This window comes from Oncorhynchus keta, unplaced genomic scaffold (assembly GCF_023373465.1).
Source record: "Oncorhynchus keta strain PuntledgeMale-10-30-2019 unplaced genomic scaffold, Oket_V2 Un_contig_25002_pilon_pilon, whole genome shotgun sequence".
Classification (NCBI taxonomy): Eukaryota; Metazoa; Chordata; class Actinopteri; order Salmoniformes; family Salmonidae; genus Oncorhynchus; species Oncorhynchus keta.
Window position 1 is genome coordinate 99,783 of NW_026284216.1, and position 10,327 is coordinate 110,109.

Consider the following 10,327-nt stretch of genomic DNA (forward strand, 5'->3'; position numbering starts at 1 on the left):
ATTATTATTATTATTATTATTATTACTACTATTATTACTACTAATACTACTATTATTATTACTATTATTATTACTATTACTGTTATCATTATTACTACTATTATTATTACTATTATTATTATTATTATTATTATTATTATACTATTATTATTATACTACTATTATTATTACTATTATTATTATTATTATTATACTATTATTATTACTATTATTATTATTATTATTATTATTATTACTACTATTATTATTATTACTATTATTATTATTATTACTACTACTACTATTATTGTTACTATTATTATTACTACTAATACTACTATTTTTATTACTACTACTACTACTACTACTACTTCTTATTATTATTTACTACTATTACTACTATTATTATTATTATTATTATTACTATTACTACTACTACTACTAATACTACTACTATTACTGTTATTATTACTACTATTATTATTACTATTATTATTATTACTATTACTACTACTACTATTACTGTTATTATTACTACTATTATTATTACTATTACTACTATTATTATTACTATTATTATTACTACTAATACTACTATTATTATTACTACTAATACTACTATTATTATTATTATTGTTACCATTATTATTATTATTACTACTACTACTATTATTGTTACTATTATTATTACTACTATTACTACTATTACTACTACTACTACTATTATTACTACTATTATTACTATTATTCTTTTTCAAATGTTTTATTACTATTATTATGTGAAGATCTATTATAAAGTTTTAATGAACATTGTGTTCCAGTCTTATTGGTTTGATGTTTTACAGGGCTTGTTATTGTTAAAAGAGAGGATGAGGAGGAGAGGGACAGAGAGAAGGATGAAGAGGAGGAGGAGGAAGGTGTGGATAGGACCAAGCCAGGTAATCACTGATCAGAACATGCATCCAGAGGAGGAGGTGGGGGATGAAGAGGAGGAGGAAGGTATAGATGGGACCAAGCCAGGATTTATTTAAACACATGACCAATTCATATACACATTAATATACAATAAACACATTCAACTATCCATTAATATACAATAAACACATTCAAATACCCATTCATATACACATTAATATACAATAAACACATTCAACTACCCATTAATATACAATAAACACATTCAAATACCCATTCATATACACATTAATATACAATAAACACATTCAAATACCCATTCATATACACATTAATATACAATAAACACATTCAACTACCCATTAATATACAATAAACACATTCAACTACCCATTAATATACAATAAACACATTCAAATACCCATTCATATACACATTAATATACAATAAACACATTCAACTACCCATTAATATACAATAAACACATTCAAATACCCATTCATATACACATTAATATACAATAAACACATTCAACTACCCATTCATATACACATTAATATAAAATAAACACATTCCAACTACCCATTCATATACACATTAATATACAATAAACACATTCAACTACCCATTCATACACATATTAATATACAATAAATACATTAAACTCCACATTTATATAGACATTAATATGCAAAGTGCTGTACAGAAACCCATTCTAAAACCCCCAAACAGCAAGCAATGCAGGTGTAGAAGCACGGTGATTAGGAAAAATTCCTAGAAAGGCCAAAACCTAGGAAGAAACCTAGAGAGAAACCAGGCTATGAGGGGTTCTGGGGCCCCACAAGGGTGTGTTCTCAGCCCTCTCCTGTACTCCCTGTTCAGCCATGACTGCGTGGCCATGCACGCCTCCAACTCAATCATCAAGTTTGCAGACGACACTACAGTGGTAGGCTTGATTACCAACAATGACGAGACGGCCTACAGGGAGGAGGTGAGGGCCCTCGGAGTGTGGTGTCAGGAAAATAACCTCTCACTCAATGTCAACAAAACAAAGGAGATGATCGTGTACTTCAGGAAACAGCAGTGGGAGCACCCCCCTTTCCACATTGATGGGACAGCAGCGGAGAAGGTGGAAAGTTAAGTTCCTCTGCGTACACATCACGGACAAACTGAAATGGTCCACCCACACAGACAGCATGGTGAAGAAGCTGAAGAAATTTGGCTTGTCACCTAAAACCCCCCACAAACTTCTACAGATGCACAATCGAGATCATCCTGTCAGGCTTTATCAACACCTGGTAGGGCAAACTACCTTCCCTGAACCGTAAGGCTCTCCAGAGGGTAGTGCGGTCTGCACAACGCATCACCGGGGCAACTACACTTCCCTGAACCGTAAGGCTCTCAGAGGGTAGTGAGGTCTGCACAACGCATCACCGGGGGCAACTACACTTCCCTGAACCGTAAGGCTCTCCAGAGGGTAGTGCGGTCTGCACAACGCATCACCGGGGGCAACTACACTTCCCTGAACCGTAAGGCTCTCCAGAGGGTAGTGCGGTCTGCACAACGCATCACAGGGGGCAACTACACTTCCCTAAACCGTAAGGCTCTCCAGAGGGTATTTGAGGTCTGCACAACGCATCACCGGGGGCAACTACACTTCCCTGAACCGTAAGGCTCTCCAGAGGGTAGTGCGGTCTGCACAACGCATCACCGGGGCAACTACACTTCCCTAAACCGTAAGGCTCTCAGAGGGTATTGAGGTCTGCACAATGCATCACCGGGGCACTACACTTCCCTAAACCATAAGGCTCTCTAGAGGGTATTGAGGTCTGCACAACGCATCACCGGGGCAACTACACTTCCCTAAACCGTAAGGCTCTCCAGAGGGTATTGAGGTCTGCACAATGCATCACCGGGGCAACTACACTTCCCTAAACCATAAGGCTCTCTAGAGGGTAGTGCGGTCTGCACAACGCATCACGGGGGCAAACTACCTTCCCTCCAGGACACCTACACCACCCGATGTCACAGGAAGGCCAAAAATATCAAAGGACAACAACCACCTGAGCCACTGCCTGTTCACCCCGCTTATCATCCAGAAGGCGAGGTCAGTACAGGTGCATCAAAGCTGGGACTGAGAGACTGAAAAACAGCTTCTATCTCAAGGCCATCCGACTGTTAAACAGCCATCACTAATATAAAGAGGCTGCTGCCAACATACAGACTCAAATCACTGACCACTTTAATAAATGGATGTAATAATGTTATCACTAGTCACTTTAAATAATGCCACTTTAATGTTTACATATCTTACATTACTCATCTCATATGTATATACTATATTTTATACCATCTATTGCATCTTTCCTATGCCGCACAGCCATCGCGCATCCATATATTCATAGATACATATTCTTATTCCATCCCTTACATTGTGTGTGTGTATTAGGTAGTCGTTGTGAATTTGTTAGATTACTTGTTGGTTATTACTGCACTGTCGTAACTAGAAGCACAAGCATTTCGCTACACTCGCATTGACATCTGCTAACCATGTGTATGTGACAAATAAAATGTGATTTTATTTAAACCTATGAAACTACCATATACATTAATTCAACAAACCCATTAAACTACCCAATATACACATTAAAACAATAAACCTATTAAACTACCCATTCATATACACATTAATATACAATAAACCCATTAAACTACCCATTCATATACACATTAATATACAATAAACCTATTAAACTACCCATTCATATACATTAATATACAATAAACCTATTAAAACCCATTATAAACATTAATATACAATAAACCTATTAAACTACCCATTCATATACACATTAATATACAATAAACCCATTAAACTACCCATTCATATACACATTAATATACATAAAACCCATTAAAGCAAACACGTTATTAAAAGCAACACGAAAAGCAAAACAAAATTATAAAAACAGACTCAGTAAAACGGTCCCCTAACAACCATCTGAAAGGCCCTAGAAGGTCCCCTAACAACCGTCTGAAAGGCCCTAGAAGGTCCCCTAACAACCATCTGAAAGGCCCTAGAAGGTCCCCTAACAACCGTCTGAAAGGCCCTAGAGGGTCCCCTAACAACCATCTGAAAGGCCCTAGAGGGTCCCCTAACAACCATCTGAAAGGCCCTGGAGGGTCCCCTAACAACCATCTGAAAGGCACTAGAGGGTCCCCTAACAACCATCTGAAAGGCCCTAGAGGGTCCCCCTAACAACCATCTGAAAGGCCCTAGATTCTCTAGGGTCCCCTAACAACTGTCTGAAAGGGCCTAGAAGGTCCCCTAACAACTGTCTGAAAGGCCCTAGAGGGTCCCCCTAACAACCATCTGAAAGGCCCTAGAGGGTCCCCTAACAACCGTCTGAAAGGCCCTAGAGGGTCCCCCTAGCAACCGTCTGAAAGGCCCTAGAGGGTCCCCCTAGCAACCGTCTGAAAGGCCCTAGAGGGTCCCCTAACAACCATCTGGAAGGCCTAGAGGTCCCCTAACAACCATCTGAAAGGCCCTAGAAGGTCCCCTAACAACCGTCTGAAAGGCCCTAGAGGGTCCCCTAACAACCGTCTGAAAGGCCCTAGAGGGTCCCCTAACAACCATCTGAAAGGCCCTAGAAGGTCCCCTAACAACCATCTGAAAGGCCCTAGAGGGTCCCCCTAACAACCATCTGAAAGGCCTAGAGGGTCCCCTAACAACCATCTGAAAGGCCCTAGAAGGTCCCCTAACAACCATCTGAAAGGCCCTAGAGAGGTCCCCTAACAACCGTCTGAAAGGCCTAGAGGGTCCCCCTAAACAACCATCTGAAAGGCCCTAGAGGGTCCCCTAACAACCATCTGAAAGGCCCTAGAAGGTCCCCTAACAACCATCTGAAAGGCCCTAGAGGGTCCCTAACAACCATCTGAAAGGCCCTAGAAGGTCCCCCTAACAACCGTCTGAAAGGCCCTAGAGGGTCCCTAACAACCGTCTGAAAGGCCCTAGAGGGTCCCCTAACAACCATCTGAAAAGCCTAGAAGGTCCCCCTAACAACCGTCTGAAATGCCCTAGAGGGTCCCCTAACAGTCTGAAAGGACCTAGAGGGTCCCCCTAACAACCGTCTGAAAGGCCTAGAGGGTCCCCCTAACAGTCTGAAAGGCCCTAGAGGGTCCCCTAACAACCATCTGAAAGGCCCTAGAAGGTCCCCTAACAACCGTCTGAAAGGCCTAGAGGGTCCCCTAACAACCATCTGAAAGGCCCTAGAGGGTCCCCTAACAACCGTCTGAAAGGCACTAGAGGTCCCCTAACAACCGTCTGAAAGGCCTAGAGGGTCCCCCTAACAACCATCTGAAAGGCCCTAGAGGGTCCCTAACAACCATCTGAAAGGCCCTAGAGGGTCCCCTAACAGTCTGAAAGGCCCTAGAGGGTCCCCTAACAACCATCTGAAAGGCCCTAGAAGGTCCCCCTAACAACCGTCTGAAAGGCCCTAGAGGGTCCCCTAACAACCATCTGAAAGGCCCTAGAGGGTCCCCTAACAACCGTCTGAAAGGCACTAGAGGGTCCCCCTAACAACCGTCTGAAAGGCCCTAGAGGGTCCCCTAACAACCGTCTGAAAGGCCCTAGAGGGTCCCCTAACAACCATCTGAAAGGCCCTAGAAGGTCCCCCTAACAACCGTCTGAAAGGCCCTAGAGGGTCCCCTAACAACCATCTGAAAGGCCCTAGAAGGTCCCCTAACAACCTTCTGAAAGGCCCTAGAGGGTCCCCCTAACAACCGTCTGAAAGGCCCTAGAGGGTCCCCTAACAACCTTCTGAAAGGCCTAGAAGGTCCCTAACAACCATCTGAAAGGCCCTAGAGGCACCAATTCCTACCGTTTGAAAGGCCATTGTAGGTCCCCTAACAACCGTCTAAAAGCAGGCCCAAGGGAGGACAACCGTCTGAAAGGCATATCCTAGAGCCATCTCGGTCCCCTAACAACCGTCTGACAGGCAATAGAGGGGTCCCCTAAAATGCATGCAATGGGCCTTTTTATAGACAAAGAGCACAACCATCTATGAAAGGAACTTCAAGGTGGCCCCCTGATACAAAATGCCGTCTGAAAGTAATAAACCACATCCAATGGGTCCCCTAACAACCATTCTGAAAGACAATATCCGCCAAGGTCAATATACCTGGAATGAATGTTGACTAAATTATTTGTTTCTATTTAATGAAAGACCAGTTCCTAGAAGAAGCCGATTTAAAAGAATAGTTTTTATTTATTTTGTAATATTATTAATTTCTTTGAACTCCCCTAAACATACTTTTTTTTTTGAAAAAATATCGCTTTTTCACCCATCCAGGTAGACAGTCTGTATATAGGCCCACGATCCGGAGAGCACCCCAAAGTACGTATACTATACGCATGCATAAATCATCAGATATTAAAAAACATGTGATTTGGAAAATGTACATGTACTTGGCACCAAGTTTCAGTTCAACCATTTTAAAGAACATTGAAGACAGATTGAAGCTCCAGAGCCTGGTCAGCTGCAAGGCAACAGCAAACCACAGTGTCATCTGCGTACTGAACCCAACTGGAGGATACGAGATAGAGAGAGAAAAAAACAGACCAGAATGGATCTCCTCCGGGAAACCCTTTGTTACGCCCAGAACCTGATTTACATCAGTAAATACACACTGTGTTCTGAGGGGTATCCTGCGAAGAAATGCATGCAATGGGCTTTTTTATAGACTTCCTGAGCAGGCTTCATCCTATGTACGACGGTGGATATTTCTCTTCAAGGTGGGCCAGCCTGCAGAAGGATTCTGATTTCAAAATGGTCCTCAACATGGCTTGCTGAACTTCATTGATCGATGCTGAAATAAACCACATCCAATGATGTTCAAATAGTGAGCAACTGCATTAATGAAGGAAAATATCCGCCAAGGTGTCAATATACCTGGAATGAATGTTGACTTCATTGTTTTTTTCTGCTATTTAATGTTAAAGATTAATTATTATAGAAGAAGCCGATTTTAGTTTCTAAATGCATTCTGTCATTACTAAATCATGTGATAGGTATTTTTTTAATTGTAAAAATAAATAAAAATCACACAAACATTTAATTAATAACATATTTAATCAGTCTTCTTCCTCAAATGAAGGAGATGATGACGCACTCTTTGCAAGAGGGAGGGATTCTGATTTCATTGGTCCTCAACTCGCGGTTCAGACTATTCATTCAGGATAGTGTTGGGCAGGTTAGTTCTGAAGGATTCATTCAGGATAGAGTTGGCCTGAGGTTAGTTGGTGAAGGATTCATTCAGGATAGAGTTGGCCTGAGGTTAGTTCTGAAGGATTCATTCAGGATAGAGTTGGCCTGCCCGGGAGCAGGTTAGTTCTGAAGGATTCATTCAGGATAAAGTTGGCCTGCCCGGGAGCAGGTCAGTTCTGAAGGATTCATTCAGGATAGAGTTGGCCTGAGGTTAGTTGGTGAAAGATTCATTCAGGATAGAGTTGGCCTGAGGTTAGTTGGTGAAAGATTCATTCAGGATAGAGTTGGCCTGAGGTCAGTTGGTGAAGGATTCATTCACTGAGTTGGCCTGAGGTTAGTTGGTGAAGGATTCATTCAGGGATAGAGTTGGCCTGAGGTTAGTTGGTGAAGGATTCATTCAGGATAGAGTTGGCTTGAGGTCAGTTGGTGAAGGATTCATTCAGGTTAGAGTTGGCCTGGTTAGTTTGAAGGATTCATTCCAGGATAGAGTTGGCCTGAGGTCAGTTGGTTCTGATTCATTCAGGGTAGGTCGTTGGCCTGAGGTTAGTTGGTGAAGGATTCATTCAGGATAGAGTTGGCCTGAGGTCAGTTGGTGAAGGCATTCAGGATAGAGTTGGCCTGAGGATAGTTGGTGAAGGGATTCATTCAGGATAGAGTTGGCCTGAGGTTAGTTGGTGAACGGATTCATTCAGGATAGGAGTTGTGCCTGCTTGGGAGCAGGTTAGTTGGTGAAGTATCTTCATTCAGGATAGAGTTGGCCTGAGGTTATTGGTGAAGAATTCATTCAGGATAGAGTTGGCCTGAGGTTAGTTGGTGAAGGATTCATTGAAATAGAGTTGGCCTGAGGTCAGTTGGTGAAGGATCATTCAGGATAGAGTTGGCCTGAGGTTAGTTGGTGAAGGATTCATTCAGGATAGAGTTGGCCTGAGGTCAGCTGGTAAAGGATTTAATTAGGATAGAGTTGGCCTGAGGTCAGTTGGACTATTCATTCAGGATAGAGTTGGCCTGACATCAGTTGGTGAAGGATTCATTCAGGATAGAGTTGGCCTGAGGTCAGTTGGTGAAGGATTAATTGGCCAGGATAGAGTTGGCCTGAGGTCAGTTGGTGAAGGATTCATTCAGGATAGAGTTGGCCTGAGGTTAGTTGGTAAAGGATTCATTCAGGATAGAGTTGGCCTGAGGTCAGTTGGTGAAGGATTCATTCAGGATAGAGTTGGCCTGCTTGCCAGGTCAGTTGGTGAAGGATTCATTCAGGATAGAGTTGGCCTGAGGTTAGTTGGTGAAGGATTCATTCAGGATAGAGTTGGCCTGAGGTTAGTTGGTGAAGGATTCATTCAGGATAGAGTTGGCCTGCTTGGGAGCAGGTTAGTTGGTGAAGGATTCATTCAGGATAGAGTTGGCCTGAGGTTAGTTGGTGAAGGATTCATTCAGGATAGAGTTGGCCTGAGGTTAGTTGGTGAAGGATTCATTCAGGATAGAGTTGGCCTGCTTGGGAGCAGGTTAGTTGGTGAAGGATTCATTCAGGATAGAGTTGGCCTGAGGTTAGTTGGTGAAGGATTCATTCAGGATAGAGTTGGCCTGAGGTTAGTTGGTGAAGGATTCATTCAGGATAGAGTTGGCCTGAGGTTAGTTGGTGAAGGATTCATTCAGGATAGAGTTGGCCTGAGGTCAGCTGGTAAAGGATTCATTCAGGATAGAGTTGGCCTGAGGTCAGTTGGTGAAGGATTCATTCAGGATAGAGTTGGCCTGACATCAGTTGGTGAAGGATTCATTCAGGATAGAGTTGGCCTGAGGTCAGTTGGTGAAGGATTCATTCAGGATAGAGTTGGCCTGAGGTCAGTTGGTGAAGGATTCATTCAGGATAGAGTTGGCCTGAGGTTAGTTGGTGAAGGATTCATTCAGGATAGAGTTGGCCTGAGGTCAGTTGGTGAAGGATTCATTCAGGATAGAGTTGGCCTGAGGTTAGTTGGTGAAAGATTCATTCAGGATAGAGTTGGCCTGAGGTTAGTTGGTGAAGGATTCATTCAGGATAGAGTTGGCCTGAGGTTAGTTGGTGAAGGATTCATTCAGGATAGAGTTGGCCTGAGGTCAGTTGGTGAAGGATTCATTCAGTATAGAGTTGGCCTGAGGTTAGTTGGTGAAGGATTCATTCAGGATAGAGTTGGCCTGAGGTTAGTTGGTGAAGGATTCATTCAGGATAGAGTTGGCCTGAGGTCAGTTGGTGAAGGATTCATTCAGTATAGAGTTGGCCTGAGGTTAGTTGGTGAAAGATTCATTCAGGATAGAGTTGGCCTGAGGTTAGTTGGTGAAAGATTCATTCAGGATAGAGTTGGCCTGAGGTTAGTTGGTGAAGGATTCATTCAGGATAGAGTTGGCCTGAGGTTAGTTGGTGAAGGATTCGCTGCCATAGAAATGTAACTGACTAAAAGGTGAGCCACATTCATATGACTTTTAAATCCTTTTCAAACCAGCTCCATGCAGCCTGGTCCAGGTCTCAGAATAAGTTGTGTAGTATTTAGTAGTATTTATTGGGATCCTCAATTAGCCCCACTTTCTGGGGTCAAAACAGGAAATAAAACACAACAAATAAAATACATGATATCCATAAAATATACATAACACTACATACTCTCCTGCCTCTGCCTCACGCTTCAGAAACAGGAGATCTGTCCTATGAGCCGTTCTGGTTTGTTCAGACCAAGGCTTGTGGAAGGCTACTTACCGACATACAGTGCATTCGCTAAGTATTCAGACCACTTGACTTACCCCACATTTTGTTACACTACAGCTTTATTCTAAAATAGATTAAACGAATTTAAAACATCCTCATCAATCTACACACAATCTACACACCATAATGACGAAGCAAAAACAGGTTTTCAGAAATGTTTGCAAATATATTAAAAATTAAAACAGAGACCCTTTGCTAGGAGACTCGAAATTGAGCTCAGGTGCATCCTGTTTCCATTGATCATCCTTGATGTTTCTTCATCTTGATTGGAGTCCACCTGTGGTAAATGTAATTGATTGGACATGATTTGGAAAGGCACACACCTGACTATATAAGGTCCCACAGTTGACAGTGCATGTCAGAGCAAAAACCAAGCCATGAGGTCGAAGGAATTGTCCTTAGAGCTCAGAGACAGGACTGTGTCACGACACAGATA

General features: G+C 42.3%; 1 protein-coding gene across 1 annotated transcript; it reads left to right on the forward strand.

Moving 5' to 3' along the window:
- The first annotated feature begins 7,056 nt into the window (after positions 1-7,056).
- On the forward strand, positions 7,057-10,327 carry LOC127922251 (uncharacterized). Its single transcript, XM_052505876.1, has 4 exons — positions 7,057-7,146; positions 7,330-7,412; positions 8,390-9,289; positions 9,458-10,327. Exons 1-4 carry the CDS (start codon positions 7,057-7,059, stop codon positions 9,576-9,578), a joined length of 1,194 nt encoding a protein of 397 aa, XP_052361836.1. The 3' UTR covers positions 9,579-10,327.

What these genes read in the sequence shown, in the direction of transcription:
- LOC127922251 (XM_052505876.1), top strand. Translation starts at nt 7,057, where the DNA reads ATGACGCACTCTTTGCAAGAGGGAGGGATTCTGATTTCATTGGTCCTC. An exon ending in CAGGATAGAGTTGGCCTGAG is followed by an intron (nt 7,413 to 8,389) that starts GTTAGTTGGTGA and finishes CCTGCTTGCCAG; the next exon opens with GTCAGTTGGTGAAGGATTCA. An exon ending in CAGTATAGAGTTGGCCTGAG is followed by an intron (nt 9,290 to 9,457) that starts GTTAGTTGGTGA and finishes AGTTGGCCTGAG; the next exon opens with GTTAGTTGGTGAAAGATTCA.